Consider the following 23,403-nt stretch of genomic DNA (forward strand, 5'->3'; position numbering starts at 1 on the left):
CTTCTTTTTTTTGTAATCTTAGTTTTTTATTTGTTAGGACAGAGGGAAATTGACAGAGAAGGACAGAGAAAGAGAGACACATTACCTATAGTAATGCTCCACCACTTGTGAAGTTTCCCCTTTGTAGGGACCAGGGGCTTGAACCCAGGACCTTGTCATGGTAACCTGTGCACTCAGCCTGGTGCACCACACCCAGGGGCCCCTGTATTAATGATCTCATCTAAAATTCCCAACAGCCTCATCAAGGGAGCCGTGGCAGTTGAGCTTGAGCCTCTAATCCCCTGGCTGTGGCCTCCATGGCCAGACAGTGCTGGTTCAAGACATGGTGTTCGTGGGGCACTGTCTGAGGACAGGGAAAGCCTCGTCCTTGGGCCGCCTTCCTTGGAGGTCGTGAGCCCTGAGGCTCCCCTAAAGATGGAGGGAACGTCAGAGCCGACGGGAGGACTGTGCACCACTTGCCAGTCACAGTGTGAACTTTGAGAGCACACGTTTTCTTACCCAAGTAGTGTGGCACCACCATAAATTCTGAAGTGGATCTGATACTTGCCCTGGGAAAGAAGCAGCCCCTGCAGCACTGTAATTGTTCTCCTAGGAGGACAGATGATGTAGGGCAGGCACTGGTGCCCATGGCAGAATGGTCACTTTTCAAATGTCCAAGGGCCTGTCCCCACGTGCAGGGGGAAAGCTTCACGAACGGGGAAGCAGTGGTGCAGCTGTCTCTCTCTCTCTCTCTCTCTCTCTCTCTTTATTTCCCACTTCCCTCTCAATTTCTATGTCTATCCCAAAATAAATAAAACAAAATATTTTTTTAAATAAAGACAGGCATTGCTAACTTCTTTAACATCTTTTTGGTGTCTTTCAGGGACATACTGGGCTGTCTTAACACCAATTATTTAATGTCAGGTGTGTGTGTGTGTGTGTGTGTGTGTGTGTGTGTGTGTGTATGAGACAGAGAGAGGGAGAGGAGAGGGAGAGAGAGAGAGGTGGGGTGGCATGGAAGATATTAAAATGTGCATTGAGTGTAGAAGTGTAATCAGTAATATGGACACACACCCATGACTTAACCAGCAAGTACTCTTCACTGGGGTCCCTCAGTGTCCGCCCCTCCAGAAAACAGATGGTGAGATTATATGTGCAGGGTGCGGGTTGTTTGCCTCCAGGGTTATAGCTGGGGCTGGGTGTCTTCACTTCAAATCCACTGCTCCTACACACTTTTTTTTTTTTCATTGTTGCCATTGCTACTGTTGTTGTTGCTGGATAGGACAGAGAGAAATGGAGAGAGGAGGGGAAGACAGAGAGGGGGAGAGAAAGAGAGACACCTGCAGACCTGCTTCACCGCCTGTGAAGCGACTCCCCTGCAGGTGGGGAGCCGGGAGGCTGGAACCTGCATCCTTGAGTGGGTCCTTGCGCTTCACACTGTGTGCTCTTAACCCTGTGCGCCACCACCAGGCCCCGAATGTGTGGTTTTTAACCGAGTTAAGTGAGAAGGAAGAAGTCAAACTTAGGCAGATGCAGTAGGAATTGGGCTGGGGAGCCGCTGGGCTTGTGCATGCTGGGGTTCACCGCGTGTCTCGGGGGGCATGGAGGGCTCTTGCCAGGGCTCCTAGAGCCACTGATGGCCAGCACAGCCCAGGCCTCTTTCTGTCCCTCCTGGGGTCCAGCCTGGATGCACCCTGGGCGTCAGGTCTCGGATCTGCAGGGCTTTTCTGCAGAGGACCAGAGGGGCGGGCAGCCCTGCCTTCCTCTGGGGTCCAGGCTCTGGCCTGCGTTTGTGCCCCGCGTGGTGCCAGGGCCTCCAGTGCAATGCTGAGCCCGCAGCCCAGCCCGGGAGCGCCTGCAAGTGCCCCAGTGCTCCTGAGCTCCTGCTGACTCCGGGGGCTTATTTTGAATTCCATCTGGGCTACTCCGGACCGAGCAGCTTATTGCATTATTTTTTTCCTCCTCCTTCTTCTTCTTCTCCAAAATTGCAAAAGGTGCCTTCCTCGCGGGAGCCCCCCTCCCCCCCCCCCCCCGCGTGCGCCTTGGAGGGAAGGAGGAGATAGAGGACTGATGAAAAATAAATAAATTGAAATCAATCTTTAAAAGGGGCCGTCCCCCCTGTGTTCCTGTGTCTGTCCCCCCACACGCAGACGCGGGATGTTGGGGGGGGCGCAGAGGGGCCGCGCAGGGCGCGGGCCCTGGGTGGGCGGGGCCTCCATCCCCGGTCTCCAGGCCCCGCCCTCCTCCAGGTCCAGCCAGTCCCTCGGCAGAGTGCTCGGGCCGCGCTGATTGGCTGCCGGGAGGGCGCGATTTGCATAGGACTCGCCCCTCGGAGAAGCGGGTCCCCAGGTCCGCGCTCTGCTCCACCTGCGCTGCCCGCGGCCGGCGCGCACTTGGGGGCTCGGCTCCGGCGCGTCGTCCTCCGTCTCCACGTCCACGTCCACCTCCACCTCCACCTCCACCTCCATCTCCTCCTCTGCTCCCGCGCCTCCTCCGGCCGTGACTCGTCTCGTCCACTGTGGGCAGCCGGCCAGCAGGGGCGCAGGGTTAACCCGCCGGGTCCGGGTTGCGGCCCCCGCCGGCTCCGTGCGCATCATTGCGGGGCGACCGGGCAGCATGTGCGCGCCGCCTGGGTGCCGGGAGCTCACCTGAGCCTGCTGCTCCTCGTCGCCCTGGGCTCCCTGTCCGCCCGTCCGCCCGTCCTCCGTGTCGCCTCCCCGGCGAGCGGCTAAGTCGCCAGCACCCTGCGCGCAGGGCCTCGGATGCGGGGAAGCTTCCCCCGGGACATGCGGGCCTCCTGGGACGCCCTAGGAGCCCTGCCATGCCTGCGTGGACTTTGACAGTCTGAATTTTAAGTTTTGGGAATAGGAGGGTCTTTGCTTTTTTTTTTTTTTTTTAAGTGTTCTGATTTTTTTTTTTTTTTTAACTGCTTCATCTGTCTCCAAAGCGCTGAGCCCTTCCCTCTAGCTCCACAAATCTCGGGCCAGTCTTCCGCCTCTAGGATGGCTCCCTGGTCATCATGAACTTCGCTGTTCCGCGCTGGCTGGGATTCCAACTGCCTGTCCGCGGCAGCCCAGCGTGGTGACCATGCACCTGCCAGCCCGCGCCGCCCGCAGCCCCCCTCGCCGGCCGGCCTGGACGCTTGGCATCTGGTCTCTGCTCTGGGGATGTATCGTCAGCTCTGCGTGGAGTTCCTCCAACCTAGCCTCCTCCTCCTGGTCCTCCTCGTCCTCCTCCTCCTCCTCGTCCTCGTCCTCCTTGTCCACGCCGGGGTCGCACTCTCAGCACGAGCACCATTTCCATGGCAGCAAGCATCACTCAGTGCCTATTTCTATCCATCGCTCCCCTGGCTCCCTCCGAGGAGGGCACGGTGGGTCTCTTGTTCTTTCTTCTTTTAACGGGGCATAGCGATGCCTTAACCTGCCCGCCTCTCGGATAATGGCAAAGGTGGGAAGAGGCTGGGGGAGGAAAAAAGTGAATTTAAAATGATGAGGAACGTTGCATGTGCATAGAAGAAGGAAGTGTGTGTGTGTGTGTGTGTGTTTCTCTAAAGGTTAACACACCTGGCTCAGCCTCCCAATTTCGCTGAGAGGCTTCTCCACTCCCTTATTCAAAGGTGCACAAATAGCACACCTCTCTCTCTTCCTCAGTAATCATCTCTCTCTCTCTCTCTCTCAATCTCTCTCTCTCTCTCAACCTCTCTCTCTCAACCTCTCTCTCTCTCTCTCTCTCTCTCTCACACACACACACACACACACACACACACACACACACACCCACACCCTGTTATGGTGGGAAGCAATTTAGGAGAAAACCCACTATGATAATTCATTTGCTCACCTTCCTTTCACCCTCCTCTCTGATTTTATTTGGGGATTTGCCTGGGGGAAATAGCCGGCACCAGAAGCCATAGGCTCTCAGCCTGAAGTTGATGGAAACGCTGTAAAGTGTTGTCTGTGCCATAGGCTTTGGGGGGCAGAAGAGGAGAAGCTGAGGGGAAGAAGACAGGAAAATCTCACGAATTCCCAGTCTAGTCATTGTTCTTTGGGCAACTTTATGTTGGCGCCCAGGCCTGGTAGAAAGACCAGCTATGACCAAAGCTGTGCATCTAATATAATATTGCTGACTGCCAGAGAGGAAGAAATAGGTCAGATAAGCCAACGTCCACTTGCCTTTGGCCAGGCTTCAGTTCATTGTAATTTCAATTTCACCGTTTATGCAAATAGGATTTCAGCCCAAGGGAATGGGTGGATTCATTCATTTAATTCTGGACTGATGTCGTTTCCTTCGAGTAAGCCTCCTTGCACGGCAACCCATGGAAGGGAGAGCTCCTCCTCGTCCTCCTCCCCCCCCCTCCCCCTCCCCCTCCTCCTCCTCTTCCTCTCCTCCCCCTCCTCCTCCTCCTCCTCTTCTTCCTCCTCCTCTTCCTTCTCCTCTGCTTCCATCTCTCTCTCTCTCTCTCTCTCTCTGTAAGTGGGATGAGGTCTGCTGCCAAAGCAGCTTGCTGTACAGTAGACTGTTCTGAACTAGGGCCTTCATTAGATGTCCACTATGAACGCCACCCTGGTGGAGAGGAAGACAGGAATCACAGAGCCCCACTACGGGAGCAGCCCTCCAGGGAGCAGCCTGCCTGCAGGACTGAGCTGCCCTGGTCTGTGTTTTGAAGACCTGTGACACACACAGTCGTCAGGAGGCTGCATCTCCCCAGAAGCGCCTGGCTATGGGCTCCTGCCCTGTGCTGAGTGTAGAGTCCAGTGGAGGCCTGATGAGGAAATGCCAACATACACTCTTTCAGGTTCTCTCTCTACACTGTGTTTGACGGTGTTCTCAAGAGCTCAAAGCGTGAAAGATGGGTAGAAAGAGGGTGGTAGGAAGGAAGAGATGCTTGAGTTGGATTTGGTTACTGATTTCTCTGTGGATCCTGACAGATCTGATGTAGACTTAAAAAAAAAAAAATCTCAGAACAGAAACAACCACAACTGTGCTCCCAAAGCAAAACTGATTTGGCTACAGTGGAGACGCTTACCTCCTAAGGCCGACAGCATGGCCAAAAGTGAGAAAGAAAAAAGGGGGAGTGGGTGATGGAGGCAGATGGACAAACTATTACTAATCGTCTTAATTAAAAATGGAAATGCTTAGCACTAATTAACTAAAGTCTGCTAATTAGTGTGAATGACCAGCAGGGAGATGGAAGATTCTGCATTAGTTAAGAGGTTATTAGTTAGTTAGAAGTGTTAGTTAGAAGTGTTAGTTAGAAGTGTCTCTGGCTACTGCTCAGGATGTAAAGAGTTAATAGCAGAAATAATAGTAAGTAATGGAATTTGTAGAGCAAGACTTTCCAGAGGTCTCTATCATTACATATTCCCTCTCTCTCCCTCTCCACCCTCTCCCTCCCCTCTCACTCTCTCCTCTCTCCTCTCTCTGCCAAAGGGTTAAGCTTTATACTAGTTAAATACAATTCTTCTCCATCTCACTTCTTCAAGGATCAGTTACTGAGTCACCTCTAAAGTGTTTTGACTAATTCCTGAGCTGATTCCTCATTAACCTGCAAAGAGTAAGATTCGGTGTGATGGGAAAGGAGAACAGAGCCAGGAAATGACTAGAGACCCCAGAATAGCACTCCAGTCGGTCCACTGGAGCTGTGGAGCGAACAGTGATTCCAGATCTGGCGAGGCTCAGATAAGAAAGCACAAAAATTCAGCTTTGCCATGCCCTCGTTCAGTCCCCCAGTCCCAGACCATTGATTTGAGGCTTGGAGAATGAATGCATCTATATTAAGTAGATTTCTTGCTTATTTATTTATTTACTTACTTACTTAGTTTGAAATTAAGAAAAACAGCAGTGAACAAGATGTCCAAGCTTGGGCATCAATCACACACACAACTGAGATTCTGAGTCCAGAAAAGATCAGGAGACCTGTTAGCATTTTGTTAATGTACACCCATCCATCCTTAGATTAAGAACAGCTACACAGTTTTTGTGACTGCTTTCACTTAATCCAAGACAAACATCTTGGTAACTGCAATTGTTTAAAGAAAAAGCATTTTGGGGAGAGGTGTTAGGCAGCCGAAGAACACAAGACTGATGGTTGACAGACATGCAGATTGCCTGCCAATTGTGATGAGTTTAAAGTTGCAGTCTCTCTTGCCTGCAAAGACTACCTAGACCCTTTATTCTGGTGTACAATGAAAACCAGAGGCTGGAATCCAAGAGCCTCTATGAGTTTGTTTGAATTACCTGACTTATATTTTATTTTTTATTATCTGTGTTCCTTTACCCCAATTCCCAAGGAGTCAACAATCCTTAGAGCTACCCTGATATCCAGTTGGCCCCACCTCCTTCCAAATCATCTTGCCCTATAGGGAAACTGAAATTAAGATAGATGGAAGAAGAAATCCCCCAAGCAGTGGACCTTTTTATTTTATTTATTTACTTTCCCTTTTGTTGCCCTTGTTGTCTTTTTATTGTTGTTGTAGCTATTGTTGTTGTTATTGATGTCGTCGTTGTTGGCTAGGACAGAGAGAAATGGAGAGAGGAGGGGAAGACAGGGGGAGAGAAAGACAGACAACTGCAGACCTGCTTCACCGCCTGTGAAGCGACTCCCCTGCAGGTGGGGAGCCGGGGGCTCGAATCGGGATCCTTATGCCGGTCCTTGTGCTTTGCGCAATGTGCGTTTAACCCGCTGCACCACCGCCCGACTCCCTCAGCTGGCCTTTTGTTTGTGTTGGGGGCCGGTCTTTGAAATAGCATGTTGCTGTGTAGAGATTTACATAAATCTGTGTGAAGGCAGCCTAGAGGAAGAGGAAGCTGAGATTCTTCTGGGACCAGAGACACTAAGCCCGGGGCTGCCTTGAGTCCCCAACCTGATTTCAGCTCACTTGTTGACTCAGGAGAAGATTCTTCTTTTACCTAGACTCTACTGAACTTTTCCTGTTGGCCAGTGGCTTCTCTTGGATTCCCGGTTATCTTTCGTAGCCTCTTTCTACTGAGTAGGCATGGAGTTAACATTGGCGGAACCCTTCCGATGTAGTTAGCCATGTGCTGTCCATTAAGGATGGGAAGCAGTATAAGGCACCCTGATGTTAAGTTAGACTACTGGCAGATACACTTTGATCATGATAACAGCTTCTATCATGTAAAAAACAAAAGTCTGGAGACAAAGTGGGAATTGAGATACCAGACAAAATCAGCTAATAGAGAAATCTAAATACGCTTTATTAAATCACCCCTCAAGCTATTCCCCTGGGTGTATTTTGTTCTTAACTTTACTTCCTCATCAAAGTAGCATGTTGACCAAATCATTTAGGTATTTTAGTCATATGAGACATATAAACACACACACACACACACACTAGATTTTAACTTCATTAAATGAATTATGTATAATTTTCCATCTCCTGAACCTTAAGAATACCCATTTACATCCCTTTCTATAAAATTCATTGGCACATACAATTGAGAAAAATGCCCTTTTGGTAGTCGGGTGGTAGTGCAGTGGGTTAAGTGCACTTGGCACAAGGACCGGAGTTAGGATCCCAGTTTGAGCCCCCGGCTCCCCACCTGCAGGGGAGTCGCTTCACAGGTGGTGAAGCAGGTTTGCAGGTGTCTGTCTTTCTCTCCCCCCTCTGTCTTCCCCTCCTCTCTCCATTTCTCTCTGTCCTATCCAACAACAATATCATCAATAACAATAATAACGACAACAATAAAACAAGGGCAACAAAAGGGAACAAACAAATAAATATTTTTTTAAAAAAGAAAAATGCCCTTTTACTTACTTATTTTATTTATTAAGTAGAGAGAGAGAAACTGAGAACAGAGGGGAGAAAGAGACAGAGAGACACCTGCAGCCCTGCTTCACCACTTGTGAAGCTTTTCCCCTGCGGGTGGGGATGACAGACTTGAACCCAGGTCCTTGTGCACTCTAATGTATGTGTTTAACCAGGTGCACCACCACCTGGCCCCTAGAAAAGTAGATTTTATTAAGGACGGGGGGGGGCATCATATAGCCCTTATGCTTCATTCTTGAAAGCGCCGCTGACTTTCTTTACTCTTAAAGCACTTGGTGTTGTTACTTGAGTACATAGGACTCGTCTGTCAAAGAGAACACCTCACAGTATCTGGGGAAGAAATAGAAGGCTCCAGCTCAGAAACCAGCCTCTCTCTCTCTCTCTCTGTCTCTCTCTCTGCATGTGTGCGTGTGCGTGCGTGCGTGCAAGGTCCCGTTGGAATCATTTTAGCAGAGTGGCGCAGGTGTTCCTGTGTGCAGCCCATGAGCTAAGGGTCCTGGTGCTAGTCTGTCCCTTCTGTGCTTCAGAGCTCAGCCTATCTCGGTTGATCTAGCCAGGGGCTTGTTCTGTTCTGATCTATTAAGCACTTTCTTCTGCTCCGCCAAGCTACTTTCTAACCACTTTCTTTCTCCTTCCTTCTTGGGATGCAGTTTGCTGAATAATTCATAGTGTTGGTTGACAGATAAAATGATATGATTTATATGTCTTTGGCTTCGATGATGAATTAATTTAATTGGTTCTCCCTACTCCTTCTCTCCTGGACGCATTGTTTTTCTTCTCTAAAATGTGCTGGCAACTGCTGGGTTTGGAGTTTAACTAGTTCCTGCATGGTCAGCACGGGTGCATTGCCCTCTCAGGGTGTAACAGAGCTGGAGGGCTGTCCTACGGGTCATTGTGAGGGGTGGAGTTGAGGGCCGTAGTGTCCTAGGGGAAAGGCAGCGGGATACTTAGGATGACTTACTTCAGAAAAAAGAAAAAGTGAAGCTCAGCAATTTAGAATGCAGGACATGTCAGTCTGGGGACCCAGGTTCGGTCCCTAGCACCCCCATCTGCCAACGCTGAGTGGTGCTCTGGGCTCTCTCAGGAAATGAGTAAACAAACACCTGACTGTTAGCTAGAATTGTGTAGTAGATTTTACTTATGGTGAGACTCTGAATGTAGAAAAGAAACACGTGGATGTTCACATGCCAGTAAAGCAGATCCTGGAAAGTGTGCCTGTTAGGACCGTGTATAAGCTGGGGAAAGTCAACTCTTTGAAGATGAATTCTGAGCACACTCAGACTTGCGTCCCTGTCTTAGTTGTCAAGACTGCCATTCAGATAAGCAAAAGCAGCGATCACAGGCTGGTGGACTTGAAAGAAAAGGTGTATTCTCAGTGTTCTGGGGCCTAGAATTCTGGGACGATGGTATCCGTAGATTGGGTTTCGGTGGTGGTCTCTCATGCCACCTTGCTGCCTTCTCTTCCTGTGATTTTTTTTTTCCCCTCTGAAAGTCTAGTATCTGAAGTCTTCTTTTTTCTTAATGTTTTTCTATTTTATAGAAGGGATAGAAATTGAGAGGGGAGGGAGAGATAAATAAAGAGAAAGATAGAGGCCTGCAGACAAGTTTGACCACTCCCGAAGCCTCCCCTCTGCTGGTGGGGAATAGAAGCTGGAGCCTGGATGCTTGCAGTTCGCAATGGCTGGGCGCTTCAGCTCAGGGGCCCCGGAGGCTTCTTGCAGCCTTTCTTCCTAGAAGGGTATGGGTCAGACTGCTTAGGGTGACACCCTGAATCTCTTGGTTTAAGTGCATCCCTTCTTTCAAGGCACTGTCTTCAAATACAGTCATACTCTAAATTACTGTCTATTTGAGCTTTGACCTATGACTTTGGGGGCACGGAGTTTAAGACCCAACCATAGAGACAGAGGCAGACATGAATTCAGTACAGCCCTGGGGAACTTCATCTGCACTGGGGGATGAAGTTCTCAGAAGCAACAGGAGCTGTTCATGAAATTACTAAGATAGTGACGCACAAGGTCGAAAATCTATTTACACATTCATGGAGAAAAAGACACTGGTAGATTTAGTTAAGACATGGGGCTTTGTTCCTTATTGATCTTTCTTTAACACTCCACACCTTGTGCACGTCGACTAACTCTGTCTCACTGGCATCTCAAGTTTGGCAGACAAACCAGTGCCCACAGTCTAAGTCCCCCTCTGACTTAGACCTGCTGCCTCTCTGGTCCAGCCTCCTCTTCCAGAGGCTTCCTCTGTGTTCTGCAAGTGCTCGATTTCCCTTAGTGGAGATTCACTGTCAACACGACTTGCATCTCATCCTCAGTGAAGAAAATCTCGTTAAATCAGCATAAAAAAACTACTTTGGGCAACCAAGATTTATGTCACATACAATTGACTGTTGTTTTCCTGTTGCAGTGTGTGTGTGTATGTGTGTGTATGTATGTGTGTGTGTGTGTGTACACGTGTGTGTGTGTGTGTGTGTGTAAGTTCATTGGTTAGAGCTATAACTTTTCAGGTAGGGTCGTCATATCAGCCTTGCCATGGGCTCTCCCCAGGTTCAAGTCCTGGCACCACACAGAAGGTCCTTGAGAAGTCCCAGTGGTGTGATGCCTTTCCTTCTTTGTCTCTCGCATTCTCTTTCTCTCTGTGTCTGTCCCTTTATTTGAGTGAAAAAGTAGCTCAGAGAGGCAAAAATGTGTGTTACTAAGACCCTCACACTGCACATAATTATGATTAATAATAATAGTAATAATTATAATAAAGTTCATCTTAAAACATATGTGAAGTAGCCTGTGTACTTTGTGGAACAATTATGATTCAATATATTATTATCATTATCATCATTACTATTATTAATAATTATTTTATTTTGCCTCCAGGGTTATTACTGAGGTTTGGTGCCAGCACTATGTATCCACTGATCCCAGCAGCCTTTTTTTTTTTTTTTTAATTTTTAGATGTGGGGGAGAGAAAGAAAGACACCTGCAGACCTGCTTCACTGCTTGTGACGCGTCCTCACCGCAGGCTGCAGGTGGCGAGTGGGGCTGGAACTCGGTCCTTGTGTGGCTCCTTGCACTTAGTCCTATGTGTGCTTCCCCGGGTGTGTTACCTCTCAGCCCCAGTATTATAATTCATGATAGTCATGCACTTATACATCCCAAACAAAGTACTCAATTCTTTGAGGACAGGAGATGAATGTGGGAGGAGTGGTTTCTGTATTCATGTATTTCTGAAAAACGATCTTGAAAATGTATGCTAGTGAGTATTCCAGCTGAATTTTAATGGAGTTCTACTAGGTAGCAGGGTGTGATGCTAGGAATAGTGAACCCCAAGATTTAGAATCAGAGGTGATGAGTGTTAAATCTTTGTCGAGTCATTTAGGAAGTCTGTGAACCTGGCAGAGTCATTTGGCTCAGTAACTAAGCTTCATCTTGTTCTCTTTAAACTGAGAACTGGCATTGAATAAACAAGAAGAGCTTGTGCATTTTTCACCACTGCACAAACGTTACTTTATGAAAATGCAGGTGATAGTGCTCTGGATCCCTTGTAAAAAAAAAAAAAAAAAAAAAAAACAGGGTTGTTGTTGCTCATTTGCTCACTGTCTCAACAATGCCTGGCTCCTTTTGTGACTGCATCTGCCTACTGCTTCTTTAGGGAAACTTAGGCGGCAGGACAGAGAAGGAAGAGCATGACCGTGTGTTGCTTCTTTGTAGCCTAGGAGAAGACAGCAAGTGTGGTCAGCATGTATCTTTTGGCAGCTGGCTTCTTAGGTAGAAATAAACACACAGGAAGCTTTAGCCTGGAATAATGTCATGTCAAATCATCTGCTTAGAAATGTAGAGAACTGGGAGTCAGGCGGCAGCGCCGCAGGTTAAGCACAAGGATCTGAGTAGGGATCCTAGTTCGAGCCCCCGGCTCCCCACCTGCAGGGGAGTCGCTGCACAGGCAGTGAAGCAGGTCTGCAGGTGTCTGTCTTTCCCCCTCTCTGTCTTCCCCTCCTCTCTTCATTTCTCTCTGTCCTATCCAACAACATGGACATCGATAACAACAATAATAACTACAATAAAACGGGCAACAAGAGGGAATAAATAAATAAATATTTAAAAATTTTTTAAAAAGAAATGTAGAGAACTGAAAGGAAAGAGATTCCCAAACAATATGCTGAGACTACTTTGCACATTTAGAACTGGATCCTGTCTCTAGCCAGTTTGTGTGGAATTTAAACACCCCTGTGTGGCGCTTGATGTCCATTAGAAACTAAAAAGTTAACTGGAAACAGAAAGTTTGTTTTTGTTTTTTTGGTCATAGGAGTTCCACTGCTGTAGGCCAGCTTTTCCAAATAGGAAGACAGCGACAGACAGAAAGAAAAAGCATTGAAGCATTGAATTCATAGCATTGAAGTTTGCATCAGTACAGAGGGGCCAAGTTGAATCTGTCTGTTGCCATGACCAGTTGAGCTACTGGGCACCGAAAGATATCAAACAACTTTTCTAGCAGCCCGCTATCTTGTCAGCCCCAAGAGAAGTCTTTCTAGGACGACTACTTTCTGGATATGGAGAACTTCCTCTGATGTCATTTCTCATAGCTTGGCTTACCAGGACTTCTTCAAGCTAGCTGACTGTGTGATGCCCAAGTTTAAGGTTTTATGGAGAGGCCAGTGTGTTGGGTAATGGATTGTACTTACTCTCGGCTTTCTCCCTAACTAGCCCCTGTGACTTTATAGGATGCTTCTTTTAATGATATGAGTCCCTTAGCGTTGACTATTCTCAATCATCTGGACATTTTGTGGAGTATCCTGACTTTCCCAAACACCCCTCCCTTTAACTGTGTTTTTGTTTTGTTTTTCCCTATGCCATATAGTGTCTACAGACCTTAATGCTATCACTGGGGTGATTGCCTTTTGAAAAAGTCTGCTTCATGTGTAAACTGTGAGGGTTAGTGAGACCCTCTCTCCAAATGGTAGAAATGCATTAATTGTACTAAAAGCAATGGAATCACATGCTTCTCTGGTGCTTGTGTCTTTCAAGACACCAATTGGCATCTAAAACCTCTGAGTTTCACAGCTCTGCCATGACGGGTCGCAACTATTTTCTTGGATCTCATCACGCATGCTAAAGTGACCAGCCATATTTTCTTTTTCCCCCTCCGACAGAAGCAGTTGGTGGCACAGTGTGATGGAAACTGGTCCATGCACACAGCAAAGCAGTGCACTACCCCAGTGAGCTATTTTGCTGCCCCTTTGCTTAGATTTTCAAAGTATCTGTGAGAGAGTCTGGTTGGAAGTAAGTGTCTCAATGTTTGTCATCCTGCCTGAACTCACTGTGACCAAGGAAAGATGGATTAGAGGGAGCCGAGCCTCCACACCTGGTGTGTGCGTTTTGAAAGGGCGTGTGCGTGACGAATGGGGTGGCATAACTGCCTTGTTCCTGGACAGCTGGGATCCTGGTTTCTCAGGGAGGCAAAGAGCAGAAGAAATGATGCACATGTGCGCTGCTCTAAGTTGAGGGTTAGAAGAAAGGGAGTGGTTCACCCGGTAGAGGTAGAGCGCCCCCACCTTACCATGTGGAATGACCCAGGCTCAAGCTGCGGAATTTCACGAACTGTAGAGGGGTGCTACAGGGGTCTCTCTCTCTCTCTTTCTTCTTCTTTCTCCCCTTTTCTATCTCTGTCACTCACTCTCTTTCTGAAAGAAAGGAAAAGGGGATAGTTGAGGTCTGGGAGTGATAGAGCTATGCAAGTATGGATCCCCAGAAAACAAAAGATTAAGTCTTACATGGATGAATTTTGCCAACAATGTATTTTTCTGTGGGGGAAAAAATTTCTGAGCACTTCTCTCTAGTAAGTTTCTGACTTGGGAGTATGCCTGTTTCTTTTTTTATGGAAGGAAAATGGTTGTCAGAGACATGTTCCCATCACAGTCATTACCCCCCTTTGCTCACCAATTATTGAGGCACTGTATAAGCATAAAACCTCTAGAAATATCAAGCCGCTGGTCTGGGTGGTGGCTCACCTGGTTGAGTGCACACGCTACAAGGTACAAGGATCCAGGTTTGAGCCCCTGGTCCCCACCTGCACGGGGATGGTTTTGCAAGTGATGCAGGTGTCTCTCTGCCTCTCTTCGTCTATCTCCCTTTCCCTCTTGATTTCTGACTACGTCCATCCCATAAAGAAATAAAGATAATAAAAATCCCCTTTCCCTCTTGATTTATGACTATGCCTATCCCATAAAGAAATAAATAAAGATAATAAAAATATTTTTCAAAAGGAGAAATAGCAAGCCACATTTTCTGGAGAAGAGGTTTTGAAACACCCGTCACCCCACTCTAAGACACACTCTTGAGTGCATGCTCCTGAGTGACTTTCTTTCATACTATGAATTTCAACAATTTCTGAGACTGTCTTTTCGGATTTGAATGTAATTACACGCTTTGGGTGCAAATTGCCGTTTTTGCTCTGTAAGAAACTAATGGAAATGATCCGCCCGTTGCTGTAGTTTGCAGATTATACGCTTCCGAGCTGGGGGTGGAGAGTTGGGCTGCTGTTCTCGAGGCACGTGAGATGAACATGAGCTCGGGGTGAGCCCCGTGGCTGCTAGGCAGTAGAGTGGGTGGGAGAGCACAGCGTAGACCCAGCCCATGTCGGGTGCTTCACTTGACGTTTATTTGCTTTGCACCTTTGTCATTTAATGTTGGCATAGAAGGGAAGGGGGAGGAGATAGGCAGGGTTTGGCTGTCAGAAGAGACTCAAACAGGAAGGAAGAACCTTCAACCAGAATATCTCTGTGACGTGAGCCCTTTTTAAGAACTGAACTCGCTGCGTGGAACGTTGTAGTTACAAAGAGCAGGGGAGACCCAGATGTGGTCCAGGTGTGGTCTTCGGCTGCTGGGACACGGGCCCTCAGGCCAGTCGCAGATGGAGCAAAGAGCAACTCCTTTCTGCAGGGCTGACCTTATGTTCGTAGCTCTGGACTTAAGAAGACCTTCAGTGGGACTGAAAGTTCCCAATGTGCTTCCACAGCTCACTTGATTCCTAGCTTCTAACCCTAGGCTTTGCATCAAGTAGAGGAAGGAAGGAAGGAAATGCTTTGAGGCTTCTTCTTTAGAAGATTAAAAAAAAAAAAAAAGTAGAACAGGGACTGAGCAGTGCTGCACCTGGGGAGCACATATGCTGCCACGCTCAAGAAAATACGGCCCCGTCCTGGGTCCCTGTCGTTACGAGGGAAACGTCAGGAGTTGTGCAGCAGTACTGCGGCTCTCTCTCTTTCTCCCTCTCTCCCTCCTTCTCCACTCTCAACTTATCTCTGTCTCTATCCAAAAGGAAGAAAGAGAGAGGGAGTCGGGTGGTAGCGCAGCAGGTTAAGTGCAGGTGGAACAAAGCACAAGGACCGGCATAAGGTTCCCGGTTCGAACCCCGGCTCCCCACCTGCAGGGGAGTCGCTTCACAGGCGGTGAAGCAGGTCTGCAGGTGTCTGTCTTTCTCTCCTCCTCTCTGTCTTCCCCTCCTCTCTCCATTTCTCTCTGTCCTATCCAACAATGACAACAACAATAATAACTACAACAATAAAACAACAAGGGGAACAAAAGAGAATAAATAAATAAATATTAAAAAAGAAAGAGAGAGACATAGAAAGGGAGAAAGAAAGAGACAGAGAATAGAAAATAAAAGCCAATGGAAGCAATAGATTAGTGAAGTAGACACCAAGCTCTAGTGTTAATCATGGTAGCAATAAAATAAAACAAAGTACAATGTAATATGAATTACTTGCTTGTTTGTTTTTTTAACCAGAGCAGCTCTGTTTATGGTGGTTCAGGGGACTGAACCAGGGACTTGAGTCTCATTGCATATCCACTATGTCATCTCACACAGCCACTGAATTAGTTTTTTTTAAATCATTTCTTTATTCCCTTTTGTTGCCCTTTTTTATTGTTGTTGTAGTTATTATTGTTGTTGTCGTTGTTGGTGAGGTGTGTATATCTGTGTGTGTCGGGGAAATGCATCGCAGCACCAGGGTCTGGGGCTGGAATTTGCTCGTGGTCGGAAGTGTAAAGAGTGGGCGGGGCGTTTGCAGGTGTGGGGTGTTTGCAGGTGTGGGGCATTTGCAGGTGTGGGGTGTTTCTTCCCTGTCACGTCCCTGTGCACTGCTGTCCGAGCTCATGGTGACATGGCAGTTAGAGTCTAAGGGCTGGGGGGGGGGGGGCTTTACCATAACGTGAGGTAGAATGAAGAGTTGGTATCCTGTCTTTCTGTTTTCAATCCCTCTCTTGTAGATGACTCACATTTCTTGGATGACCTGTGCTGATAAACCATTTTGTTCATATGATTATTGGTATTGCGAGAGAGATAGATTCCTAACCTGTGGGCTATTCATATTTTTAGATAGGCAGCCAATCTTGTTAACAACTCTTTTATTTATTTATTTATTTATTATTTATTAATTCACTGTTGGATAGAGACCAAGAGAAATTGAGAGGGGAGGGGAAGATAAAGAGGGAGAGAGACAGAGACCCCTGCAGCCCTACTTCACCACCCATGAAACTTTCCCCCTGCAGGTGGGGACCAGGGTCTTGAACCCAAGTCCTTGCTCACTGATAGAGTGTGCACTTAACCAGCTGTGCCACCACCTGGCCTCCAAAAAGGACTTTTTCTGGTCACACTCTCCTTCATGTGGATTGACTGGCATCCAGGGGGATTTGTGAATTGCTTCCAAATCACACTTTTTCAAATTTGGGGGCAGATCAAAGCTAAAATAGAGGTTCCCCAAGCTTTGTGCTGCTGCACAGGGGAGAGACTCAGCATTCCAGGTGTAGCCTGTTTTACTGGGGGGGGGGAGGGTGAGAACAGTCTCTGGGGGAATAATCCACACAGAAGGATCAGAAAGGAGCAGGAGACCCTGCCCGCCACACACACACAGCACTCACTGCCTTCCCCTTCATTACCCTCACAGAAAGCAGCCCCTCTCTCCTCTCCCAACCCGAGAGCTGTCTCCCAGGGACCCCATCCCTCTCTCGCCTGGCAGGCTGGAGGGGAGACTCAGTGCAGTGCGGTTCAATCATCCTGTTTGATGAGAGCTTTCAAACCTAATTACATGGAAGGTCTCATCCAGTGAAAAGAAAGAGGAAAGAAAAAGGGAGAAATTAAATTGAAGTGTAAATCAGTCAAGGGCTCAGACCCCTGTGCTTTCTTTCTTTTTAATCAAGAGTAAAATGAGAGGAGGGTTTTCAAGATCATCAGGCAGCACCATTAGCTACCTGAGGGGCTCTCGACTGAAGATGGTTTGTCGTGAAGAGAGAAATGTAGGACCTGCCCCCCAAGAGGACGTTCGTAAAGCTTGTGATATGGTTTAGGAGGAAGACATCAGAGGGAGGGTAGTGTGGAGTGTGTGTGTCTGTATGTGAGAGTGTGAGAGTGTGAGTGTCTGTGTGTGTGAGTGTGTGTATCTGTGTGTCTGAGTGTGTGTGAGTGTGTGTGAGTGTGTGTGTGTCTGTGTGTGAGTGTGTGTCTCTGTATGTGTGTCAGTGTATGTGTGAGTGTGTGTTTGTGTGTGAGTGTGTGTCTCTGTGTGTGTGCGTCTTTGTGTGTATCTGTGTGTGTGAGTATGTGTGTCTCTGTGTGTGTGTCTGTGTGTGTATCTGTGTGTGTGAGTGTGTGTCTCTGTGTGTGTGTATGTGTGTGTATCTGTGTGTGTGTAAGTGTGTCTGTGTGTGAGTGTGTGTGTTTGTGTGTGTGAGTGTGTGTGTCTCTGTGTGTGTGTGTCTGTGTGTGTATCTGTGTGTGTGAGTATGTGTGTCTGTGTGTGTGTGTGTGTGTATCTGTGTGTGTGAGTGTGTCTGTGTGTGAGTGTGTGTGTTTGTGTGTGTGAGTGTGTGTGTCTCTGTGTGTGTGTCTGTGTGTGTATCTGTGTGTGTGAGTATGTGTGTCTCTGTGTGTGTGTATGTGTATCTGTGTGTGTGTGTGTGTGTTTCTGTGTGTGAGTGTGTGTGTGTTTCTGTGTGTGAGTGTGTGTGTGTCTAGTTCATCTTTAATTCTTTATTATAATTCTTAACCAGAGTACTGGTCAGCTCTGGCTTAGGGTGGTGTGGGAGATTGAACCTGGGACTTTGGAGCCTCCAGCCTGAGAGTCTCTGCATAACCATTATGATATCTGCTCCCACCCCATATTTAATTCTTCTTAATGGCTAGCACATTTTTTCTGTTATTTATTTTATTATCTATGTGTTGGGTAGAGAGAGAAATCAAGAGGGAAGGGGAGGTAGAGGGGAAGAGAGACAGAGAGACACCTGCAGTTCCTCTTCCCCCCTGCAGGGGCCACCGGGGACTGGAGCCTTGTGGCAGCACCCAGACCCCCACATATTTTCTTACACACTTTAGGCAGTCAATAAATATTTTAGATCAGGGATGTGGTGACTTTTCATAATGTGTAGCAGGGTAGTTGTATATTACGTAGGTAAAGATAATACGATTCTGTGGCCAGGCGGTGGCACAGCGGGTTAAGCACAGGTGGCACAAAGCACAAGGACCAAATAAGGATCCCGGTTCGAGCCCCCGGTTCCCCACCTGCAGGGGAGTCGCTTCACAGGTGGTGAAGCAAGTCTGCAGGTGTCTGTCTTTCTCTCCCCCTCTCTGTCTTCCCCTCCTCTCTCCATTTCTCTCTGTCCTATCCAACAATAACAGCAAGGACAACAACATGGAGAAAATGGAGCAGTGGATTCATGATGCAGGCACTGAGCCCTAGCAATAACCGTGGAGGTGAAAAAAAATGATAATATGATTCTTCTTACTTCTAAATTGTCCATTATACCTGAGATCAGTATTCAGATGTTTAGCCAGTTCACCCTTGTGGCTGACATAGCTTGAATATATTTCTTTTCTAAAGTTTCTTGGCATTTTTAGAATGTTTTACAATGTTCCAGAAAAAAAAAAAACCTGCATTTTTTTATCCTTCCCACAGCTCTCTGTAGCGGGAGGACAAATGGTCTGATTGTTATGTGTCCTGTTTTTTAAGCTGATGTCATCAAAACCAAAGAAGCAGACAATGACTCAGCTGAAATCATCCAAGTATGAAGTGACAGTGCGGAAACTGACACCCAGACTCTGCCCCTCTGTCGTCTTGTGTGTCCTAGTGTATTGCATGGGTTTCTGGAGTTTCCCGTTGAAGAGGGCGGGTAGGATAGCAGCAGAAAGAGGAGTGCTTGCAAAACAATCAGGACAGAAACGGTGCCCTTCCTTGGACTCTGCGTTTAGTTACCTAGTACCTACAGTGAGCAATGCTAAGTGCTAGACTGTGTTCTGTGGTCATAACTGAAAGCTGACCCACCTTGCAGGCTTACAGTGCGGCTTCAGACCCCTCAGGGTGATGCTTAGCCTCCCCCAGAGCATCCCTGGCCCGGCCACGTTGGCCTTCTAGTCCGACCCATCTGAATGTCTACTTGACTCTCCTGTCCATGGTCCACCCACTTCTCGAGTGGTTCATCCAATGTGCAGCTCCTGGTCTAGATGGTGAAGTCCGACCAGCTCTTGTTCATTTTTCTCTATCTAGAAGAAAAGTAACTGGGACCTGTGGTGGCAGACCTGGTTAGAACATACAGTACCAAGCACAAGGACCCACATAAAAGATCTGGGTTCAAGCCCCCATCTCCCCACCTGCGGTGGGGGGGGGGTACTTCACAAGTAATGAAGCAGGCCTGCGTGCGAGTGTGACTCTTTCTTCTCTCTGTCTCCCTCTCTTCTCTCATTTCTCTCTGAACTAGACAATAAAAAAAATCCACTACCAGCAGCTGTGCATTTGTAGTGCTGACACTGAGCCCCAGCAATAAGCCTGGAAGAAATATATATATAATTTATCCCCTGATCTTCCCGATCTAGCGTTTGCTTCTCTGTGACTTCCTCTCCTCACGCGCTCGGTCACCACCATGGTCATGGTCGTCCTTGGTTTGTGTTCCTCTGACATGTAATCTCGTTCCCTCTGTAGGACCTTTACATCATCAGTTTTTTCCGCTTGGAGTGGCTTTCCTCCAGGGGTATCACTGGGGTCCCAGAGCCAGAGTGATGATTCCGTGGGACAGAGTGACATTGCTCTGAAAGGGTCTTCTAAGTATTGAGGTTCACATGCTCCCTGGGCGTCACATTTGAGAAGGAAGCGTGTACCCGGTCCTTCGGGTCAACCATGTAGCCAGTGCTATTGAAGGCCCTCCTTGCTTCTCATTGCTTTGTTTTTATTTTTGTTTTCCTCCAGGGTTCTCGCTTGGTGCCGGCACTACAAATCCACTGTTCCTGGTGACCAATTCTCCCACTTTGTTGGCTAGAACAGAGAGAAATTGAGAGAGGAGGGGGAGATGGAGAGGGAGAGAGACAGAGGAACACTCACAGACCTGCTTCACTACTTGTGAAGCGATTCCCCCTGCAGGTGGAGAGCGGGGGGCTTGAACCTGGATCCTTGCGCAGGTCCTTGTACTACTTAAAATGGCATGCCACCACCCACCCCCTAAAACAATGCGTCTTTAGAACCTATTGGCACTTGCTTGAGAATCTCTCCTATTTAGTATATTTCGGTTTGTTTTTTTGTTAGTTTGTTTTACTTTAGACCTTACTCTATATTGGTTTTTGAAAATTGTTTTCTCCCTTCCCTACCTCAACACAATAAATTCCTCGAGCTTGGGTGTTTTTTTCCATAGTACTTTTTTCAACTTAACAGCTAAAACTGATAAACGCATCTTATCAGCCCAGCTACACTCTAAGCACTGTCCTGGAAGACCCGTGCCTTACTAGAAGAGTGTCCTTTCATGTTACGCAGTGAATCACTTCAAGTTGCTATAAGTATTTACAGTAATTGATATTCTCACTGCTTCTTTAAGATTAAAGACTGGGGTGCTTTGGATGACCAACTTATTTCTTTTTATATGAAAGGTGATTGCTGAGTGCTGTGTATAATGAACGAATCTGCGTTTCTTGAGAGGCAGGTACAGAAAACATTTTAATGTGGGTATGAGTCCAGAAAACATCATTAAAAGGGCTCAGGCCATAGTGCCCTGGGTTGGGCACACACCTTACCACGCACAAGGACCCCGGTTCAAACCCCTGCCCCACGTCTACAGGGGGAAGCTTTACAAGTGGTGAAACAGTGCCGCAGGGGTCTCTCTCCCTTTCTATTCCCCCTGCTTCCCTCTCAATCTGTTTCTGCCTTTGTCCAAAATAAATACATAAAATTAGGGGAGAAATCATTAGATGGAGGGGTAAACTACTCTAGGAACTTACAGAGAGAGAAATAACACAGCCTGTTAGACCATGAAGGAAGCCCTGGAGGGAGAGACAGCATGTTTTGAGGAGTGGTGTTCACAAACGCGCAAGCAACAGGGCAGAATATGTTTCCGGGGAAATAGAAACATGCTCAGGGGTCAGTGGCCCGGTGAGCTGAGTGACGTCTCTGCAGAGGAATACTGCAAGAAGGAAGGACAGGGAAAGAGACCTCTTGGATGGAAGGCTTGGACCTCTAATTAGCAGGACAGTTGGTGCCTTGCACATGGACAAGGGAGGTTTGCAGGCCAGTCCTGTGAATGTGATCTGATTTCTGCACCTCAGTCACCTGTGAGCCTTTTATCATTATCACCTTTTGGAAAAGGGAAAGAGGGTCCAAGCTAAGAAGATGATGCTGGATTCTTACACAAAGAATGCTTGTCACTTGTAAAAATAGAGCTATTGGGTGTTGTGACACCCTCGCTTAAAGAAGAAGCAAAGCGAGGGGCCGGGCAGTGGTGCGTCTGGTTAAGTGCACATAGTATGAAACAGAAGGATGTGAGCAAGGATCCCGGTTCCAGCCCCCGGCTCCCCACCTGCAGGGGAGTTGCTTCCCAGGCGGTGAAGCAGGTCTGCAGGTGTCTGTCTTTCTCTCCCCCTCTGTCTTCCCCTCCTCTCTCCATTTATCCAACAACAACAACAAGGGCAACAAAACTGAAAATAGTGCAGGCACCAAGCCCCAGTGACAACCCCGGAGGCAAAAAGAAATGCATAAGGAAACTGATAGGTGCATGGAACCTTCCTTCCATCTTCTCCGATTCCGTGTCCTTCAAAGTAAGAAGAAACTGCTTACTGTAGTCTGGAGACCCCTGCCTGCTTTGGCTGTTCATGAAACATTGAACCTAATTTTCCTCTACAGATTGGATGATCAGATAAATGACCAACTGCCATCTAGAGTAATTATGCCCATTCGATATTTAAGATGTGTTTGACTAACAGTTTTTCCAAAATCTGTGTTTGACTGAGAAACTCGCATTTTATCTGACTCTCATAGAAGATACCTGTTTTCGCTCTTAGTACACTAGCCAGGGATTCCACACACAAGTCACTATCCAACTTTTCACATTTTTTTTATTTAATTGTATTTAATGCAGACAGAGATGGAGGGAAGGAGGAGACAGAGAGACACCTGCAACACTTTATCATCATTTCTGAAGCTTCCCCCACTGCAGGTGTGAACTGGGTCTTGAACGCAGGCCCTTGTGCACTCAACCAGGTGCGGCACCACCAGGCCTCTATGATACAAGCTATATCAATATCTATATCTATATCTATATCTATATATTTATCCCTGTTTATTGCATACAGACAGCCAGAAATCAGGAGGGGAGATAGAGAGGAAGAGAGACAGAGAGACACCTGCAGTCCTGCTTCACCACTCGTGAAGATGTCCCCCTTGCAGGTGGGGACCGGGGGCTTGAACCTGGGTCCTTTTGTGTAATGTGTGTGCTCAACCAGGTGCGCCACCACTCGGCCACTCATACAATTTCCTATGAATAAGAAAACTGAATTTTAATTGTGTTATCTGGGTGCTGGGAAGTGGCTCTCTTGGGCTTTTTTACTAGGCAAGTAGATTCAGATTGAACTCTGGCCACCCAAGTGTGAAGAAGAGCTAAGGTCGCTCTTTTGCTCTTTTATTCTGTTTCTCTCCCTCCCTTCTGTCTTTTTCATTCTCTTTGTCTCACCATCTAGCGCAAAGGGAGAAAAACGGCCACTGGGAAAGGCAGAGTCTTACCAGCCCAGCGAGGACTCTTGATAGCAAGAAACACTTTACTTACATATTTTTTCCCTGAAAGTGTCATGTGGGGATGATCGGTGTAACCAGAGATGATGTGAGAAAAGATCAATGGGCAAAGCGTAGTGACACCCAAAGGCAGAGGCACAGGAGGCAGCACTAACTAGGTGGCTACCTTGAAACCGAGTGGCAGAGACCTGCAGGAGAAGCCTTTGCGCGCGGACTCGGTGTTAGCAGGGCGCCAACTAGGAAGCACACCAGTGCTTCCAGGACCGAGACCCGTGCCGTCTGGAAGGTCTCACTGTGAGGACGTGAAGCCCCGCGGGAGACGGTGCAGCCGAATCCGCACTGGGCACGTGTCTGTCCAGTGCTCCGTGTTCCAGCGCCAGTACGTGCTCCCTACACGGGCCCCTTTCTGACAGAGACGAATTTCAGAGACGACGGCCACTCAGTCAGTGCCTCTGCCTGCAGATAGAACTGCATTTCCCTATTCATGCGACTTCTCCATTCAACGATGGTCTGTCTGCGCCATCCTTGTGCGTTTTAACCAACACATTGAACTTGTGCGTTTGAACCAACGCATTGGACTTCAACTCCGTAGTGCTTCCTCTTCCC

At 47.7% G+C, this 23,403-nt stretch overlaps 1 protein-coding gene across 3 annotated transcripts in view; it reads left to right on the forward strand.

Annotated features, from left to right (window-relative positions):
• The first annotated feature begins 2,558 nt into the window (after positions 1–2,558).
• The window catches only part of LOC103123725 (neurexin-3-beta), a 455,087-nt gene continuing 434,242 nt past the window's right edge, over positions 2,559–23,403 (forward strand). For all 3 annotated transcript variants that reach the window (XM_060181344.1, XM_060181343.1, XM_060181345.1), the window contains exon 1: positions 2,559–3,349. In XM_060181344.1, coding sequence (XP_060037327.1) covers positions 3,067–3,349 — 283 coding nt within the window. In that variant the 5' untranslated portion in view covers positions 2,559–3,066. The remainder of the gene's footprint in view (positions 3,350–23,403) is intronic.

This window comes from Erinaceus europaeus, chromosome 22 (genome assembly GCF_950295315.1).
Source record: "Erinaceus europaeus chromosome 22, mEriEur2.1, whole genome shotgun sequence".
NCBI lineage: Eukaryota > Metazoa > Chordata > Mammalia > Eulipotyphla > Erinaceidae > Erinaceus > Erinaceus europaeus.